Below are 21,057 nucleotides of genomic sequence, written 5' to 3'. Positions count from 1 at the left end.
TGTTAACCTCTTGACAGACTTTTACATCACTAACAGGCCACATATGCGTAAAACTAAATAATCCTTATTTAGATTATTCAGTTTTTAATAGCCTAGATAACATGTTTTTTTTTAACAGTCTCTGCCAGACCCTAACATGGATTTCATGTCAAAGTTGGGAATGAAGGTGTGGTAATACATAGTGTTCTTTATCCTTGAACTTTTGTTTTTTTCTTTATTTGAAAGGGGAAAAGTTCATTTATGTTGTAGACCCTTTTGGTGAAACCTATGGGTCTACTCTGAGAATAATGTTTTTAAATAATTGAAGGTAATGCTAAATTTCAGTGAAAGACTGATGAAAATATACGATTTTTCCCGTCTAAGTTAATAGATCCCTTGAATTTATCTGAGTTGGAGGGAAGGGGTCTATATACCTCATGATTAGAACTTCTGGTCTGTACCATAACTTTACCGTAAGAATCAAAATGGACAAGAAGGGTCTTTTAATAGATAAAATTATAATTCCAAATCATATAAAATTGGACTATGACCTAGTCCTTTTTAAACTTCTATTTAAGTAATCCATAAATCGATTACATAAACTAGATTAATTTCCTCCAGTCACAGCTAATAGGAAGAGGAGAATTATTTTTTTACGCCACTGACAAGGTTTTATTGACGCAAACATGAGGTAGAGGGTGTTGCAGTTTTGAAAAACCTCTGGTTTTCCTTCCCTAGCCTTTCTCTGTTGAGCTGGCCATCTATTCATCAGCTATATCCCTTCTTCCTACCTGGTACCTTCTTTATTCTGCTGGGCCAGACAGTCAATAAAAATTATTAAGTACCTACTATATGCCAGGCATTTTACTAAATGGTTAGGACATAAAGAAAGGCAAAAGACAGTCCCTCCTTTCAGTTTGACAACGATGGAGACAGCATACAAACAACTTTGTACAAACAAGCTGTATATACAAGATAAATTGGAAATAATCAACAGAGGGAAGTTACTAGAATTAATTAGCATTAGGAAAGACTTCCTATAGAAGGTACAATTTTAAGTGAGACTTGAAGGGTGCCAGGGAATTTAGGAGGCAGAGATGAGGAAGGGTAGAGTGCTAGGTATGGGGGACAGCCAGTCAAAATACCCAGAATCTGAAGATATGTTGTTTGAGGAAGAGTAAATAAGTTAGTGTTACTAGATTGCAGAGCATGTCAGGGTTTGCAGGGTGGAAGTGGTATAAGATGACTGGGGCAGGGACAAGTTAACTGAAGGACTTTGAATACTAAACAGAATTTTATATTTGATCTTGTAGTTGGTTATGAACGACATTAATGACAACTGGTGAACTAGACATTCTCTTTCTCCACCCTCCCCCACCTAATTTTGGAAACTTAGAAATAGGGACTGGGTCCATGATTTCACTAATATAGGTAACTGCTAGATGAAGAAAGTCCCTCTGCCAATTAGGTCAGCACCATCTCTATAACATATAGTCCAGGGGTGGGGAACCTGAGGCCTCGAGGCCACATGTGGCCCTCTAGGTCCTCAAGTTTGGCCCTTTGACTGAATCCAAACTTCACAGAACAAATCCCCTTAATAAAAGGATGTGTTAGGTAAAACTTGGATTCATTCAAAAGGCCACACCCAAGGACCTAGAAGGCCACATGTGGCCTCTAGGCCTCAGGTTCCCCACCCTTGATTAGTCTAAGAGAGTTTCTTACCTGACTGGAGCCAGACAGTAAGAGCAGGATCCTCACTTTCCCTTTAAAACACCTAACTTGCTCTGATCACTGAGCAGTCATGAGCCCTGAGCTGAGTCAGCTGGTCTCCAGTTCTCTCCATGCCTAAACACTCTCCTTGTCTTCCAGGTGTGGGAAGAAGCTGCTGGATTTTATATCTGATGTCTTTCAATGTTTCCCTCCCCCTACTTCTGTTGGTTTTTGCTAACATGCGTGCTCTACAGAACTTCCATTTGAGAAAAAAATTAACTTTACACAGGGGCACCCCTTAAGCCCACCTCTACCAAGAATACGAGACATGATGCAGAATTTTTATAACCGTAATGTTGATTCTCACAAATTCAATTCATCAAGAGCTGTCAGGGCCTATTCTGTGCCAGGGGCTGGGCCCAGTGCTGGGTATGCAAAGACAAGAAAGAAACAGTCCCAGCTTTCAAGGAATTTATATTCTACTGGCGGGGGAATAAAAACATGCACATAGAGAAGTAAATATAAAATATATGTTAAAATATGTAAATATAAAATATGTATTATCTTTCCCTCATCCTAAATCTCTTTCCTTTTCCTAACTTCTCCCTTCCATTCACCTCAAGTTTGTAACTCTGGAGTCCTCCCTGACTTTTCCCTCCCTTTCACCTCATATCAATTCAGTTGCCAACTCATATGATTCTATTTCACTAATACCTTTCTTAAGCTCTCCCTTTCTTACAACTTGCACGAGTAAGAAACTATTTCAAGGTCTTTATAACCTCTTGTCTAGACTATTTCAAAAATCCAATTAGTTTCCCTCTTTCCAGTCTCTCCCTACTCTGGCTTGTGAACCCAGGTTTTCCACTGAGGTCAGCTTTCTGTCCACCACACTTTGCCCTCAAATTTCAGTTCACCTGGGAGTCCTACAGAAGATCTATCCTGATCCCCTTAGTGGTTAGTGCCCTTAATCTGGGAAATTATTTTATATTTACTTTTTATCTATTTAGTACTTTGCATTGTTTTGTCCCTTAGTTTCCCCTCTGCCCCCTCTACCAGTTCAGAATCTTGCTTCATATTTCACTGAAAAAAAATTGAGTCCATTTGCCAAGAGATTCCTCTTCTCTCCTCCTCCTCAATTCATATCTCCCTTATATCTTCTGCTACTATCTCCTCCTTCACCCATCCCATATGAAGAAGTGGCCCTTCTCCTTGCAAGGCTAATCCCTGTACATGCACAGATGATCTGATTCCATTCTGACTATTTCAACAGATTGCCCTCTCTAGCATCCCCATTCTTTCACTTATTACCAATCTCTTTTTTCCTACTAGATGCATACAAGATGCTCATTATCTCTCCCCTTCTCAAAAAACCCCCCAAACTTCCTCCCTGGCTATTATCCCACATCTCGCCTCATTTTTGTGGCTAAATTCCTTGAATTTAGGGCCTCTACAATAGGTTCCTTCAGTTCCTTTCCTCTCACTTTTTTTTTTTAACTCTCTACATTCTGGCTTTGGACTTCATCATTCAACTAAAACTGCTCTCTCCAAAGTTACCAATGATCTCTTAATTGCCAAAACAAACGACCTTTTCTCAGTTCTCATCCTTCTTGACCTCTCTGCAGCCTTTGACATGGTTGATAACTCTTTTGTCCTTTTCTTCTCTTTAGCCTTTTACGACGCTTTTCTCTCTTGGTTCTCCAACCTATCTGACTGCTCCTTCTTAGTCTCTTTTTGCAGGATCTTCCTTTAGGTCATGCCTGCTCATCATGGGTATCCTACAGGGCCCTGATCTAGGCCCTCTTCTCTTTTACCTCTAATATATTTCATTTGGTAATCTCATCAGCTCCCATGGATTCATCTGTATGCTGATGATTCTCAAATCCATTTATCCCATCCTCACCTTTCTGATGACCTCCAGTCTCAAATCTCCAATTGCCCAGTGTACATCTCTAATTGTCCATTAAGATTTCCAGTAAACACTTCAAACTTAACATGTCCCAGACTGGATTCATTATCTCCCCCTTCCCCAAACCCTCTCCTCTTCCTATCTGCCCTATTACTACTGAGGACATTACTATCCTTCCAGTCACTCAAGCATCATTCTTGACTCCTCATTCTCCCTCATTCCCAACTGCCTGTCAAATTTACCTTCATAACATCTCTTTTATATGCCCCCTTTTCTCCTTGGACACTGCCACCATTCTGTTGAGGCTTTATATCTGGACTCCTGAAATAGCCTGCTGGATGGACTTCCTGACTCATCTTTCTTCACTCCAGTCCACTCTCCACTCAGCTGTTTAAATGATCTTCCTAAATAAAGCACAGGTCTGACCATATAACCTGCCTCCCTCCATTCAATAAACTCTCTATCACTTCCAGGATCAAGTATAAGATCTTCTGTTTGGCAACAAAGACCTATATCACTTGGTCTCTCCCTCCAACCTTTCCAGTCTTCTTACATCTCACACCTCCTACATACTCTTTGATTCAGTGTCACTGGCCTCCTGGCTGTCCTGTCTCTGGGCATTTCCACTGGCTGTTCTCCATGCCTGAAGTGCTCTCCCTCTTCATCTATGCCTCCTGGCTTCCCTGGGATCCTTCAAGTCCCATTTAAACCCCTACATGCTACAGGAAGCCTTTACCAATCTCCTTTAATTCTAGTGCCCGCTCTGTTGATTATCTCTAATTTATCCTGTAAGTAGCTTAATCATACAGTTATGTGCATGTTGTTTGCCTCATCAGACTGTAACCTCCTTGACAGCAAGGTATGTTATTAGTTTTTTCTTTATATTGCTAGTGCCCACACACAGTAGTTCTTTTTAAAAATTCTTTTTAAAAAATTTTAATGGTATTTTATTTTTTCCAATTATATGTAAAGACAATTTTCAACATCCATTATTTGAAAGATTTTGAGTTCCAAATTTTTCTCCTTCCTTCCCTTCCCTGTTTCCTTTCCAAGACAGCAAACAATCTGACATAGGTTACACATGTACAATCATGTCAAACATATTTCCATATTAGTCGTGTACACAGTGGGTTCTTAAAAATGTTTATCGACTGACTAGAATGTAAAGTCCCAGAGAGCAAGATCTTTCTTTTTTTTCTTTTATGTTGGTATCCCAGTACCTACTATAACATCTGGCACATCTGGCTTGTTGGAAATTGTTGTTTGTCCTTCATTCTTGAAGAGGACCATGACATCAGGGAAGTGATACCATGACATGCAAGTGAATTGAATTTAAGTGAGGGAGGGCGGTGCAAAGTCACCAGCCTCACTTTCTCCTCCGGAGCCATCTGGGTCCAGTAGCCAGATATGGATCAGGAGAACTGAAGAGGGCCCAGGATGCAGTGGGGGACCTTGGCCTTTTCAAGCTAAAGTCTTTAACAGGTCTCAGTTTGACTGAGGCAATGCCCATTCAGTGATTAAGGTTTAATAAAAATTGAGGCAGAGAATGGCCTCTTTACCTAGCCAAAAATTTAAAAAGTAAAATTAGAGACAGTACTTTTAGCAAGGGAGGGCTTTACAACTGGGAAGATTAGACATTGCCTCATGGAGGTGGGTGGCATGTGAGCTAAGCTTTGACAGGAGCAAAGACTTTTAAGAGTCATTCTTAAATGATGCAGAGCCTTTTGGCATAGGGCAAAGTCAAGGAGATGGAAAATGGAATGCTATGTAGATGAGCAGCTAATAGACCATTGTGATTGGAATGGGCTGCAGGGGTGGGGAACCCGTGGCCTTGAGGCCACATGTGATCTTCTAGGTCCCTGGGGGCAGCGTTTTGACTGGGTCTAAGTTTTATAGAACAAATCCTTTTATTAAGAGGATTTGTTCTGTGAAGTTTGGATTCAGTCAAAGGGCCGAACTTGAGGACCTAGAGGGCCACATGTGGCTTCAGGCCTCAGGTTCCCCACCCCTGCTCTGGTATCTAAAGCACAGGGATCACTCCTTAATTAACAATAAAGAATAGCAGTTCTTTAAGCACTTGCCAGAGATGCTGATAATGAATTGATAGAGATTCAGCACTTGCCAAAATGTTTCAGGAGATTCTACTAGTTGATACACAGAGTAACGAGCAAGTTAACAATCTATTCTCTAGGTCCATTAAGTTTAAGGTTCAACAAATTCTAGGTGCCAGGTCACCATGAGATCTAGAAATTTCATGGTACCCATTGTTTTGAAAGTATCTTACCCGAACTTACAGAAAAGTACTTTTCTCTTATTCATGCACAATAATATTTGACTACCACTAAAACTTGAAAAAAAGAAGCCCATAGTACTAGCCAATTTCCCTTATTATAGGTAGCATGCAGACCTCCTTAGAATTTTTGGCTGCCTTTATATCTGTTCCAGCTTAGATTTTGGCTCTGTTCCTTACTAGGATTGAAGGCACAGGTCAGGAGGAGGAGACCAAGAAATAGTTGGTAGACAGCTTCCTCCTATTTCATCCTTTCCAAAGGCTCTTTCGAGGCAGCATGTGGTAGTGCATAGAATTCCAGACTTGGATTCAAACCTTGACTCAGATACTTACAAGTTATGTGACACTGGGTAAGTCACTTACCCTCTCTGGGTCTTGATTTCCTCATTTGTAATATGTTGAAGTTGGACTTAATGACCTCTAAGGTCCCTTTCAGCTTGAAGTCTATGATCCTAATATGGATCTCATATCAAGATTGGGAACCAAAACATGACCATATACTGTTATCCCCCCCATCTTTATTTATCTTTCTTTTTCTTTGTTCACAAACTGAAAAAGTTCATTTGGTTTTTAAGTTCTCAAACTGGCTCCTAGATCTATAATTTGTAAAGCCCTACTAAAAGGTGTATTGTTATATTACCAGAACGCTAAGTACCCAAATCCTATTTTCTTAGCTTCTCAAAGGAAATATCTCTCCAAGTGAAAAAAATAAACATTATACTCTCAGCTTTTAAAGAGACGGCAGGACTGTCTGCTTACAAAACAATTCCTGATCTATATCATGATAGTAGTTAAAGGTGTTCTTAATGATGCTATCCGTGTTCCCAGTATAAAACTACATGGTATATCCCTCCCCTCCAATGACAGGAAAATTATCTTCTCTGTAGACAAAATGATTTTCTTCCTTTTATTGGTGAATAATAACTCTATAAATCAAGTAACTGGGACATGTATTTCTCCCCTCCTATTACCTATTTTTTAGGGGGGAGGGAAGGGAGACATAGGATATTTTTATTTTGAATTATAATGTTTCATAAATCATAGAGCCAAAATCTAAACTGGAACATATATGATGGCAGCCAAAAGGTATTTTTTACATTATATAAGCTTTCTAAAATTCTTTTTTTTGGAAGCAAGAGGGGGATAATGTATAAATGCACAAATGACAATGAGTCTTTTTTGAATGTGGGAAGAAAGATATTTTAGAAGCTACATTCTATATCTTTTTTTTTTCCTTTTAGTGAGGCAATTGGGGTTAAGTGACTTGCCCAGGGTCACACAGCTAGTAAGTGTCATGTGTCTGAGACTGGATTTGAACTCAGGTCCTCCTGACTCCAAGGCAAGAGCTCTATCCACTGCACCACCTAGCTGCCCCTAGAATCTACATCTTTTCAAAATGATTATACTTATATTAATTGGTGAAAGGGAAAGAAGGAACATGTCAAGTTATGTTCTATCAACTTACTTGATCTGTATCTTACAGATATGGTAGATAAGGTGTCCCATGGAAATCAGGAAGGAAGGACTATAACAAAACTGAGCAACCTTTTTTCTTAATAGTTTGGAAAAGAGTGGATAAATTTTCAATTGAAAAAAATGACACAGATAGTTTGACTGTATACCTCTGCATTATTTAATTTTTCATAATCATGCTTCACTGAAAGGAGGAAAAAGAGGAGGTAGGGAAGGGGTTTTGGCGAACATACCCAATATGTGTGTCTTCAGTTCTTCCTTCACCGCTAAATACGCACCTTGCTGCTAAAATATCACCAAAGCTAACATCTACTGGATGTTCCACAGGATAAAAAGCCTGTCCGTAAGACAAAGATAAAAATGCATTAAGGGAAACACATTGTATAGAATCTTCGGCCTGATGTTTTTGTCTTGCATTAAGAAGTTAAAGCATTATTCTTTTATCATGGCTTGATAAGAAAGTTAATCCCAAGGTTTTAAACTTAAGGACACTAAACTTAAAAACAGATCACTAAAATTCTGAAAAAAAATTAAGAATCTGATTACCCAAATGTGAGAAACTGATTTTAAGTAATTTTTGGGATAGATACATCTTCACCAATGTGTTTACAATCATTCTGGAATTTAACAGAACACAGCAAGGCTGGATGTTGTAGGGAATTAGAATCTGGTATACAAAAGCTATTCAAGAAATTTTTGGAAAAACAATCAGTTGTTGTATTTTGTTTTGTTTTGTTTTTTGCTTATTTCCCCCCCCCAAAGTTCAACTGCTTTTCACATACCTGTGGCAACTGAGGACTTTGTCGCCCTATTAACGTCCATTGTCCATTTCTTACTCTGTATCCACTTACTACTTTACCTACAATAAACACATATCTATGATGAATTTATCTTAGAAATATAAGAGTTATCACTGACTACTTTTAAATTAAATACATGTTTCTTCAAAAAAAAAAGAAATCTTGTCTATATCTAAACCTTCCAATGTAATTTTGGTAAACTGAGTAAAAATTTCGTAAAACAGGAATGGTTAATATCTTTCATTCAAGATAACTTTGAGACTGAAGGCAATTTACAGCTCACATTCTTACAATTAGCATAATGTAAAGAAACAAACATTATATTTAAATAAAATTGACCAAAGTTCTTACCCAAGTGGTGAGTGTGAACTCTATATGCAAAGAGGTGCATTGGATATTTTTTGTAATGGCATGAGATATCTGCATTGACCACTATTATAAATGAAAAGAGAAAGAAAAAGTTATTATTTGATCAAGGCAAAGTCATTATTTTTTGTTGGTTAGCTAGTTCGCCAAAGACATTTTTGTAGCATACACAGAATATAGAATATTGTTCCAATCTGCTCTGAAGGAATGCTTAATTCAACAAATATTTATAATGAGGTCTTCTGTATGAAAGACACTGTACTACTTATAGTAAAGACTTCAAAGAAGAATAGGAAACCATGCCAGGATCTTTCTTATCACATCCACAGTTCATAAATAAAGCTGACCAGGGTTGGACACCTAAAGTAATCTCAGAGGCTTTGGTTAGTACTTTAATCTTGAAATTTATTCTGCAGAGAAAGTAAGCTTGATGAAATCTGCTTTAAATTTTACGGAGAAGAGATTTGATTTTTATTAAATCAAAACATGTAAATCAGTAAGACTATAAATTTCTCAAAGATAGGAGCCATATCTTGGTAAACAATACAGTGCCTAATATAACAACTTCCATACAGTTTGAGCTCCACAAATATTTCTAAAATGAACACATGGACATAAATAATGAGGAGGTAGTTCTGGTCATTAAATTTAAAAAGAATTTTTTTAACCAATCCTAGGATTTCAGGGCAGTTAGGTGATACAGTAGATAGATTGCCAGGCCTGGAATCATCTTCCTGAGCTCAAATCTGGCCTCAGACACTTACTAGCCATGTGACTCTGGGCAAGTCACTTAACCCTGTTTGCTTCCGTTTCCTCATCTGTAAAATGAGCTAGAGAGGGAAATGGCAAACCACTACAGTATCTTTGCCAAGAAAACCCCAGGTGGGGACATGCAGAGCTGTACACGACTGAAAGCAATTGACCCAACAAGAATTTCAATGCTGTAGGTGAAGCTCCCAATGAAAAAACTCCTTCTATGAATGCAGATCAGCACCTCTTCTTCAGCTTACAGCCTTAGCCTGATACATGAGAAGTTGAGTGACTTGGTCAGGGTCACATAGTGATCATATGTCAGAGGAGGGACCTCAATTCATGTATTTCTAACTCTAAGGCCTACTCTCTATACCACCCTGTGTCAATTTAAAAGATAGTTTTAAAGTAAAAATAATGGTTAAAAAATAATTTTGCTAATTATACTGCCTTTCTCTTCAAAAGTATGTCATATTATTCCATTTACCCTCACAATATCCCTCCAAGACAGCAAAGGCCAAATATTATTATGCCCATTTTATGGACAAGGGAACTGAGGTTTAGATAGTTTTAATGGCCTAAGATTAATGAAAAAGCTAGTGCTGGACCTGCTAGTTTTCTGATTATAAGAATAGACTATGGTATTATCTTTTCTCTAGAGCACTCTCAATTGCCCAGAGAAAGCACATCTGGCTTGCTCTTTTCTCAGTTTCTATACTCTATATTCTATTCTCTAGCCTTCTTCATTAGTACTTCAATAATTGGGCAGAAATAGTAAGAAACATGATACTGAAATTATGCCATTATTTAATGCGTTAAAGACAGTGAGAATGTCAATAAAGTTTTGAGATTCATGGGTCTCATTTGTGCCTCAAAATGTAGTGATTTGTGTTCCAGTGTATAACAAGGTTTAGTTTTATTCAGGGAACAAAATTCATTCTAAAAGATAATGGTACTCTTGATGCATATTCCAGAGCCCAAGAGGCAATAAATACTGGAAAGATTTGTGATTTTTGTCAGCATGGGGAATTCCTACTTCAACCTAATCAGGCAACAGGCAGCAAAGTAAATACAACTAGGACTTAATAGATAAGACTTAGCAAGTTGTTTCAAGCACATAGAGGATAAAGGATTTGTTTAGGTCACCAAGCTCAATCAATCAACCAATTAACATTTACTAAGTGCCTACTATGTGCTAAGTGCTAAGGGATACAACAAAATGCAAAAGTCAGTCTCTGTCCTCAAGAAGCCTACAATCTAATAGGAAAGACAACTTGCAAACAGAAATATACAAAACAAGTTATTGACAGGATAAACAGGAAATAATTATAAGTGGGAAGGCTCTGGAATTAAGAGTAATTGGGGAAATCTTCCAGTAGAAAGGGGGATTTTGGTTGGGACTTAAAGGAAGCTAGGGAGTTCAGTAGTTGGAAGGGGAGAAGGGAGAGCCAGAGAAAATGCCCTGGAGCAGAGAGATGGAATGTCTTGTTTGTGAAACATCCAGGACCTGGTATCACTAAGGTGGATCTTGGACCAAGACTTGTTGACTCCAAGTCCAATTCTCTATTCACTAGGCTCTAACACATTTTAAGAATCCAATATCTAATAAGAAAAATTAACATAACTTCAATCACCTTTCTCCCCTGCTGGTATGACAGTATCCACAGACATCATAAGATACATGCCAGCAATTAAAGGTTGCCTGTAGAAAAAAAAATCATGTTTATTTCCTGTTTCTCAAAAGAGTACAAACATTAAATCTATCACTTTGTAAAAATAAAATATGCTATAAAACATCAGCTTAGCAAATGTTACTTAATAAACGATCTTTATATCATAGGGCATAACGAATGCAGCTATGTTTGCTAGATGGATGAAAAGCATTAAAGTGGGAGAGTAAAGGAGACACAACATGTACATTAATTTTTCCCTCAAATAATTAAAAAAATAAAATAGAACTAAATTATGATTAAAACTTACACTTTTGAATATCTAATATGACATAAATGTTAAAATCTAACTAATAGTCTCTGCAGTTGGATGGGAAGAGTCTACGACACATCCTCGTCTCATATCTGAGGTACACTGGAGATACTTCTCATTGGAGTTGAAGAGTATGAGGAATAGGGAGGCCAGGATGATTTAAGGAGAGGAGGGATAGTTTAAAGAAGAGACAATTGCAAAGTAATATTCCAAGAGAAAGAGCATGAAAGAGGAATGGGGTGTAAGGAGTATTCTAATAAGTATGCTTTCTACCATGCCCAATCACTGGGTGAAGAAAAGGAAAAGATAGGGGCAGCTAGGTGGCACAGTGGATAGAGCACTGGCCCTGAAGTCAGGAGGACCTGAGTTCAAATCCAGCTTCAGACCTAACACTTGACACTGTGTGACCCTGGGCAAGTCACTTAACCCTAATTGCCTAAAAAAAAACCCCACAAAAAAAAAACAAAACAAAAAAATAAAGAAAAGGCAAAGATAATATCTTTATTTGTGCTCCACAGAATAAAATGCTTCTGATTAAAGTGATGTGGGAAACCCAAAAACAAAAGAAATAAGAACAAGAAGCTACACTTTAAATTTCTAATCAGAACTACTGTCACATCTCTTCTGGTCAAATAGATCAATACTCATTTATATGACAGGGCAAATCCTTCACTTTAATTTTAAAATTCAATTTAATGTAATTTTTTTCAAGGTTGAACAGTATGCTATATTGACAAAACACTGATTGGTTACATGATAAAGAAAACATACAATGTAAAATACAGAAAAAGTTGATTCCATCTTCTCTCCCCACCTCCCTCATAATACTCATCATTATGATTTAGTTGAAATAAGACTCAGAGTCAGTGATTCAGGTAGTAGTGGGAGACTTGGGTAAGATGTTCTCGGTTACCACAATAATGCTCTTTTTGTCTGAGCTGTGAGTCAGTGGGGTAGGATAAAGGGGTAGCATGGTACCAGTTAGAACTAGCCAGTGATTAATTCACATTTTATAATTAAAAGTACTTACTGTAGACGTGTCAGGTGCAAGGTCACACCAGAACAATCCTTGTGGTTATCTGAAAATACACACAGACACACTGAGTATGGCACATCAAGATGGAGACTTCAACATGATTAAATTTTCTTACCTCATGAACACACTTTACAATTTATAAATTGATTTTACATATATTTTCTTAATTGTTCTCAGATATTGGAAAGTTGATAATCCAAGTTAAACATCCACAGAGATTCAACTGAATGAATTCAATTACTAGCTCTATGCATATGACTCCCCTGATTTTTTTTAACCATATTAACAAATGCCTGTAGGACATCTCCAACAGGATATCCCATAGAAGTCTTAAACTCAATATGTCTGAAATGGAACTTACTCTATTTTCCCTAAACTCATCTCTCCTATAAATTTCTCAGGTCTCCTCATGAAAGGCAAGAGGAGAGCTAAGCCCCTTTTTTCACCCCAGCAGAAATAATGAACTAGGAAAGCATGGGCTTAATTCTTGGGACTCCTGACTGCCTTATCCACTTTGTGTTGCTTTCCTTGAATATATAACAATTCTGAGATGGGCATGTCCAGCCTTGGAAGCAATCTTCTGAATTAGAGAGATCAGTATTTTAGGGGTTCCTCAGTTCATGAAGAGGCACCCTTTCCATACTCACTATGGCAATTCTAGGAGAAGGTGACCCATTATTATGGAAGGATAAGTCCAGACCCTAGCCTGGCTTACAAAAGATACAGACATGGTCAGTGTTGAGCTGAGGTGAAATATAAAATGCCTCTTCAAGCAGTGCAACAAATTGCATCATGTCTCTAGAAGAGCACAACAGTAGTTACTGTTTCTTTAAGTTTATTTATTAATGTGTACTTTAGTCTCTTGTATTTACATTTTCTTTTGTGTAGAATGAATAAATAGCTGTCCAAAACCTGATCTACATTGTACCTTGGGTATATTTCTACTGCTCTCACCACAACTTTTGGAAGATCTTAGACATTTGCCAAAATAAGAACTTTAAGTAATTTTCCTGAGGTTGAGAAGTAAAACCCCAAAAAGATAATGTGACAAAAGAATATGATCTTTTCTCTGGAGGTCTGGCTTTTGTAGGACTCAACCAGGTCCACAAATGCCTGGGTCTGTAGCAGAGGGGCTCCTTAGCATAGAGGGGAAAGGCAGAGTTCTCGTCTCCACTGGGACCAGTAGAGTTAAAAATTTTTACACACACACACACACACACACACACACACACACACACACACATATGGGTCTATGATTTTTTGGTGGAGAGGAATCATGGTGAGGAAATTTCCTTTACCAATAATGTAAGTTTTACCACTTACAATTGTAGAGAGTTGCCTGAATATTGAGGGTTTAAATGACTTATCCAGGGTCACACAGCTAGTTTCTGTGAGTTCTTCCTACACTTTTGAATATCTAATATGACATAAATGTTGTGAGTTTCTGTGAGTTGAGACTGAATTTAGAGACTATCCTTTCTACTATGTCATGCTTCTTCTTTGCCTTACATATCAATAAATGTTTCCTGAATTGAAATGAATGAGTCTGATCTAGACGCAAAAATTCCATACACAATGACTACTGCTCATCATCCGAGTCTACAGTCTTCTACTGGGTTCTTCATCAGCTGACTTTAGATTATTTTTCTTTTTATTTTATTAAACATGGTTTGCTCCTTGCCAACTCTATGCCTTCTCCCTTCTGCTAATTCTTAATGACAAAAACACATTTCCCCCATTTTTGCCAAGATTAATCCCTTTTGTATTCAAATACCTTTTCTTACTTTTTTAATAGTTTTGTCCGGCATTTATTCTTTCAATATATAAGATCGGAAAATCTTAAATTTTCCAGAGTTCAGTTTTTCTAGGATTTTTCTTTGAGTAGCCATAAATGGAAAGGAATGCATTTAGGTTTGAAAATAAACCTTGCAATTGAACAAATATAGGATTTTGTTGGGTAGGAAAATATTACTGAAAAACAGTTCATGTGAAAAGAACTAGAGGCCAGCTTGGTATGAATCAAAAGTCTAAAGGGGCTGTCAGGAGAAAAGATGAAATCTTTAACTGGATTAACAGACTATAATTTTCAGAGTAAGCAGTAAGTCATGCTGTACTCTGCCTTGATCAGACTCTATCTGTAGTACAGCACTCAGTTCAGTGCACCATATTTTGAGAAAGTGACAGAGGGAAAATATCCAGAAGAGGAAGACTGAGATGATGAGGAGCCTAGAACCTGTCAAATGAGCATCAGTTGACAAAACTGGGGGTGTTCAAACAAGGAAGAGAAGGCTTAAGGGAGTACATGATAGATTTCTTCAAGTTCCTGTAAAGTGGGATTAGCATTAGAATGGAACTATAATGCAGAACTGGGACAACTGAGTAGATAGACATTGAAGGAAGGCAGGTACACAAAAGCTTTATATAAGGAAAAATTTCACAAAATTAAAGTTGTATAAAAGTGGAATGAGTGGCTCCAGGAGGAAATAAATTCCCTATCAGTTGATATTTTCAAATGAATAAGGGATGACCAGTTGTCAAAGATGCTACAGAGTGAATTCATTATTTAGCCAAGGTATTGAATAGATGGTTTCTGTACTCAAATCTCTTCTAAACTCTGGGAACCTATTGTTCTTAAATCTTCCCTGAATGGAAACCAGATGACAAATTTGCTCCCCTCCCCAGCCTATGATAACCTTTTCTAATTCTAACTCACCTTTCAACTCGTTTACCTTTCATTAAAAAGACTATGAATGGCATGTTATGTAGGTTACGTATGTTATGTATACATGTTATATATGCTTTTTTCCCTCTCCTTTGCTTCATAAAATTGGTAATTTCCTTCAAAGCAAAGTCTATGTGCCACTTCTTACTGGAGATCTTTGTGACATTGTTCTCTTCTTTTTTTAGGGAATTGGGGGTAAGTGATTTGCCCAGGGTCACACAGTTAGTAAGTGTCAAGTGTTTGGTCTGAGGCCAGATTTGAACTCAGATCCTCCTGACTTTAGGGCCGGTGCTCCATCCGCTGCACCACCTAGCTGCTCCTTGATTGCTCTCTTCTTGTTTGACCATTCTTTCTCTGTCTACTTTGCTGGATATTCATCCAGGTCCTACTTGGTAAACTTGATACGTCCCCAAGGCTTAGTCCTGGATCTCTTCCCTTCTCCTCCTAATTAATTCACTAGGCGACCTCATCAGCTCCCATGGTGTCAATTATCCTCTCTATGCAGATTACTCTCATATTTACTTGTTCAGCCCTAACCATACTCCTAACTAATCCTCAGTATCATGTCTCCAACTGTCTATTAGACATCTTGAACTTGACATGTTCAAAACTGAACTCATTATGTTTCCCCTCAAACCCTTCCCTCTTAATATTGAGGGTACCATTATCCTCCTACCCAGTCACCCAGGCTCGCAACCTAGGTGTCATCCTCGACTTCTCTCTACCAATTAGTTGTCAAATCCTGTCATTTCTACCTTTATACATCTTTCCTATATGTCCCCTTCTCTTCCACAATACTGCAGTCATCCTGTTGCAGGACTTCTTCCCCTCATGAATATACTATTGAAATATCCTGCAAGTTGGTCTCTTTGACTCAAATTTCTCCTCATTCTGATAGAATCTTCCTTTGTATATCAAATTGATCTTCATAAAGGGCAGATCTAACCATATCACTAATCTCTTCAGTAGAATCCAGTGGCTCCCCATTACCTGCAGGCTCAAATATAAAAATTCTCTCTTTGGCTTTTAAAATTCTTCACAATCTGGCCCCTCTTTCTTTCTAGTCTTCTCACACCTTTCATACCACCATGCACTTTTTGATGCAGTGACACTGGCCTTGCTGCTCCTTGCACACAGTACCCCATCTACCAACCCTTGAGTGTTTTCATCTGCTGTCTTCCATGTTTGGAATGTTTTTCCCCTTCATCTCCACCTCCTGGCTTCCCCGATTTTCTTCATGTCACAGCTAAAGTCCCAACTTCTACAAGAAGCATTTCACAGTCCTCTTTGATGTTAGTGCTTTCTCTTTGAGACTACCCCCAATACATCCTGTATATATCTTTTTTTTTTTTTGCATGTAGTCATTTGTAGGTTGTGTCCTTTGGACTGTGATATCCTAGAGAGAGAGAGAGAGAGAGAGAGAGAGAGAGAGAGTGTGTGTGTGTGTGTGTGTGTGTGTGTGTATGTGTGTCTTAGCTCTTATTCCAGTGCCTGGCACTTATAAGTACTTAATAAATGCTACTTGACAGAATGGCTGACTAACCCTGGAATTACTAGTGATTCCCCTCTCTCACATGTAATCACCAAAGAAATCATTCTGTAGTTACACATATTTTGTTGTTGTTGTTTAGTAGATTTGCAGTCATATCTGACTCTTCATGACCCCATTTGGGATTTTCTTGACAAAGATAACGGCATGGTTTGCTCTTTCCTTCTCCAGCTCATTTTGTAGATGAGGACACTGAGGTAAATAGGACTGAGCGACTTGCCCAGAGTCACACATCTAGCAAGTGTCTCAGGCCATATCTGAAATCACAAAGATGAGTCTTCCTCACTCTGGACCCAGCTCTATCCACTGTACCACCTACTGTCCTGAAATATAATATATGATCATAATTGTGTTATGTTGTTTTTCCCTAGTAAGGTTCTTGAAGACAGGTACTGTTTCATTTTCATCTTTATATTCCCCAAACTTAGGGCAGGGCCTGGCACATACTAAGCACTCAACAAATGCTTACTTATTTAAATCAAACAGAAATAAAATTATTGATGACTTAGCTCTTATTTATATAATTACCTGGAGGAAGAGACTAGTGTGATTTCCTTATAATGCTGTCTAAATTTATAGAAAAGAGCAGAATATAGTATCAAAAATTGCTCAGTGTTGATAACAAAATAGTGCTTAATCTGAATTATTGATTATGAAAAGTTTTGTGAAACAAATTTAAAATACATATTTAGTTATAACATCAAAAACAAAAACTTGTTCAATATCTGTAACAAGGAAAACTCACTTTAATTTTACTGGAGAACAGGCAATTTTAATATAACTGAAGAAAAGTTTTTGACATAAAAAATTTAGATTCTTTCTTTAAGTAATTTTTAAGAACTATAAGTGAAATATGCACATAAATCATGATTAGGTTTCCTTAGAGACTATTCCCTTTCACCCATGACTTGTTTGAACAAAACAAAATACCATCACATGTGACAAGACATATTAAGTATTTATATGAGCATTTTGATCTAACATACAACAAAAGCTGGAATGCAGATTGATTAATTGTATTTGATCCTTGGGTAATAAAATAGCAAATATCAATATCCATCGATAATTTCTGTATTTGAGTTAACTTAGCATTTAAGCACTAACTCTTTAGGTTGGCATTTAGAGTCTTCTATGATCTTTCTCCAAAATATCTTTTTAGTCTGTGTTCAAAGCCTTCCCTTTCAAAGACTTTATGTTCCTTCCAGATTCACTGATGTCTCCTTTCCTAAGCATAGTCTACACTTTTCTACCTTTATCCTTTGCTCATGTCATTCTCCATACTTGGAATAGATTCCTTTTGATCTCGAATTAATGAAATTTTACCAGATCAAATGCCACTTAACTTTATAAAAAATTTCCTAGCTCCTTCCCCTACCCCAACCAAAAATAACCCCTTTCCCTGAATTCTTATAGGATCTTGAACCTCCCCTATACATTTAGCATCTTTGATTTTGTTTTCTAGTTAATGACTTGCTCAGGGTTACAACCAGTTTTAAGTTCCCTATGTGGTCATAAGTCTTACATGCCCTAATAGATTGTAAAATTTCAGAGGTTTGTTTTCTAAATGATTTTTTTAAAGATAATATTTTGTTTCATGAGTTAGTCATTGTGTCGGTTGGTTTTGCTTGTTTTTCCTTTCAGTTCCATTGACACCTTTTGTTTCTACATCAATTTTTCTAGATACTCTCTATTTCCAACAAGATAATATTTGTAAAGTACTTAACACAGTGTCTGGCACATTGTCAGTGCTATATAAATGTGGTTATCATTACTATTAATTCACTGAGCCCTCTCTTTCAACAAAGAACAGCCTAACAAAATTATCTGCCACTGTGACTATACCTGATCATTCATTTAAAACTTCATACCCACTATCCCTGTCTCTGGTATCTCTGATGAAAGCAGGGAAGCATATCTTCTCACCTCTTCTTTGGGGCCAAGATTAATCTAATGACTTCAGATTCGGATTTGTTTTAGTGTTTTCCTTGTCCCCATGACTGCAGTCATTGAATATACTATTCTTCTGATTCTGATCACTTTACTCTTCACCAGTCTACATCATGCTTCTCACGCCTCTCCAGATTCCCCATGTTTGCTATCCTGGCACAATAATATTCCACTACGTTCATATTTCAAAATCTTCCTAGCCCCTCCCCACAAATTATTTTCAATAAGACAAATATGTACCCATGTTAGTATGCTTCTGGCACATGGCAGGCATTTAAAAATGCTTGCTGATGGACTGAAAGAAAAGTGTTTATTATTGTTTTACATAGTTCTGCTATTATGTTGCATTTTTCCTTTTTTTATGTCCAGAAAGACCAATATACAGCATGGCCAAATGCAGTAATTTTGTACTAATGGAGTCCCTAATGCTTATGGGACACATAAAAATCTAAATGACTTGTGTTGTAGGAGCTTCTAGATGGAGGATGGGTGTTCCCATGTGGGGTAATGATTGCAGCTTCAGTCTGGTTATGGCTTTGATGTAAAATATTGTAGGCATCTTAATAAACCACTGAATCCATTTTCAAAGAGAAATGGTTTCACTATGTACTGCATATTAGCAATCTGAAATATAGTCACTATGCATCACATTAAAAATGATTAATTGGTGATCACACTCTGGATCAAGGATTTAGCTCCTCTGACCTAAAAAAAAATCCTACCAAATTTAATTTTCCATTCTAATTGGAAAGTATCAAGGAACTACTTTCTCAAATTCCATCTCCAACTGAGCAGGAATATATGGAAGAACTGTCTCATGGGCTTTCATTGCATCTTTGCTGGGGAAAAATCCAATCTAATAATTTCAGTCCCAGTAATATAGCTTAGTTGATCACATTCTACTAAGACTTTTTAGAAAGGCGTGAAACAGGAAGAAATTTGCAAATGAATTAGCACACCTCAGGAGGTATCTAAGAATTCTGTAATTAAGACTGAAATGTGCCATAACATTGAGAGTATTATGAATATTACCAATGATATTGTGTCAACAACTGTCAGTTGTAACAAAATATGGGAGAAATCTTAGGAAGAAGGGCAGCAAATTTTAGAGGACAGTTTTATAAAACAATTCATTAACCAATGAATAGTGTAATTGAGATAGCTCAGTTGTTGGAGTAGTAGAATGAAAATCTAAAGGTCCCTGGTTTGATCCCAGGCTTCATAAAAAAGAATTTTGAAATGTCTTGTAGGTAGATTGCTGTGGATAGAGTACTAGAATTAGAGTCAGAAAGAGCAAATTCAGACTACCTTAGATGCTTCCTAGCTATATGATGCTCTAAGCAAATCATTTAAACTCTCTGAACCTCAAACGCCAAATCAGTAAGCTAGAGATAAAAGTAACAATTCCTTCATGTGAATATTGTGAGGGATAATCAACATAAAGCATTCTGTCAACATGAAAGTTACATAACAACTATTATTATAAGGATCTTCAGAAGAAAGGATAAATTTATTTCTTTTCACTTTAAAAAACAATACCAATATCCTTCCTCCCCCAAGTCCTCCCAAAAATTTACAACAAATCAAAAGTCTTACATGACTTTAAAAAATTGTTCTTGATTAGGGATTTACAAAAAAGTTTTCCCACCCTAAAAACCATCATTTATTTTTATTTTTAAAAATTAGTTTGTTTTTAGTTTTCAACATTCACTTCCACAAGATTTTGAGTTCCAAATTTTCTCCCTATCTCATCCTCCCCCCACCCCAAGATGGCATGCATTCTGAATACCCCTTCTGTCCTCCCTTCTATCTCTCCCTTTTCCCTTCTCTTATCCCTTTCCCCTTCAATTTTCCTATAGGGCAAGATAGATTTCTATACCCCATTTCCTGTGTATCTTATTTCCCAGTTGCATGTAAAAATTTTTTTAACATCTGTTTTTAAAACTTTGGGTTCCAATTTTTATCCCTTCCTCCTTCCTCAGCCACCCTCACAGAGAAGGCAAGCAACTCGATACAGGTTATACATGTGTAGTCATGCAAAACACTTCCATAGTAGTCATGTTGTGAAAAACTAAGTATATTTCCCTTAATCCTATCCCACCCCCCATTCATTCTATTCTCTTTTTTGACCCTGTCCCTCCTTAAAAGTGTTTGCTTCTGATTACCCCCTCCCTGAATCTGCCCTCCCCTCTATCATTCCTCCTCCTCTCTTGTCCCCTTCCCCCCTATTTTCCTGTAGGGTAAGATAGATTTCCATACCCAATTGAGTGTGTATTTTATTCTCTCCTTAAGCCAAATCCAATGAGGATAAGATTCACTCATTCCTTCTCACCTTCCCCCACTTTCTTTCCACTGTAAAAGCTTTTTCTTGTCTGTTTTATGTGAGATAATTTACCCCATTCTACTTCTCCCTTTCTGCTTCTCCCCATATAATCCTCTCACACCCCTTAATTTTATTCTCCAGATATCACCCCTTCATCTTAAACTCACCCTGTGCCCTCTATCTATCTATCTATCTATCTATCTATCTATCTATCTATCTATCT

At 37.4% G+C, this 21,057-nt stretch overlaps 1 protein-coding gene across 5 annotated transcripts in view; it reads right to left on the bottom strand.

Annotated features, from left to right (window-relative positions):
- Positions 1-21,057, bottom strand: part of PAM (peptidylglycine alpha-amidating monooxygenase) — a 354,803-nt gene that overhangs the window by 111,533 nt on the left and 222,213 nt on the right. For all 5 annotated transcript variants that reach the window (XM_027869176.1, XM_027869178.1, XM_027869179.1 and 2 more), the window contains exons 9-13: positions 12,288-12,336; positions 10,909-10,976; positions 8,510-8,590; positions 8,141-8,217; positions 7,592-7,695 (exon numbers count right to left, since the gene is read on the bottom strand). In XM_027869176.1, the coding sequence (XP_027724977.1) occupies positions 7,592-7,695; positions 8,141-8,217; positions 8,510-8,590; positions 10,909-10,976; positions 12,288-12,336 (379 nt within the window). The remainder of the gene's footprint in view (positions 1-7,591; positions 7,696-8,140; positions 8,218-8,509; positions 8,591-10,908; positions 10,977-12,287; positions 12,337-21,057) is intronic.

The sequence above is a fragment of the Vombatus ursinus genome, unplaced genomic scaffold (assembly GCF_900497805.2).
Source record: "Vombatus ursinus unplaced genomic scaffold, bare-nosed wombat genome assembly UNPS02014792.1, whole genome shotgun sequence".
Classification (NCBI taxonomy): Eukaryota; Metazoa; Chordata; class Mammalia; order Diprotodontia; family Vombatidae; genus Vombatus; species Vombatus ursinus.
This window is presented reverse-complemented; position numbering and strand designations above follow the sequence as displayed.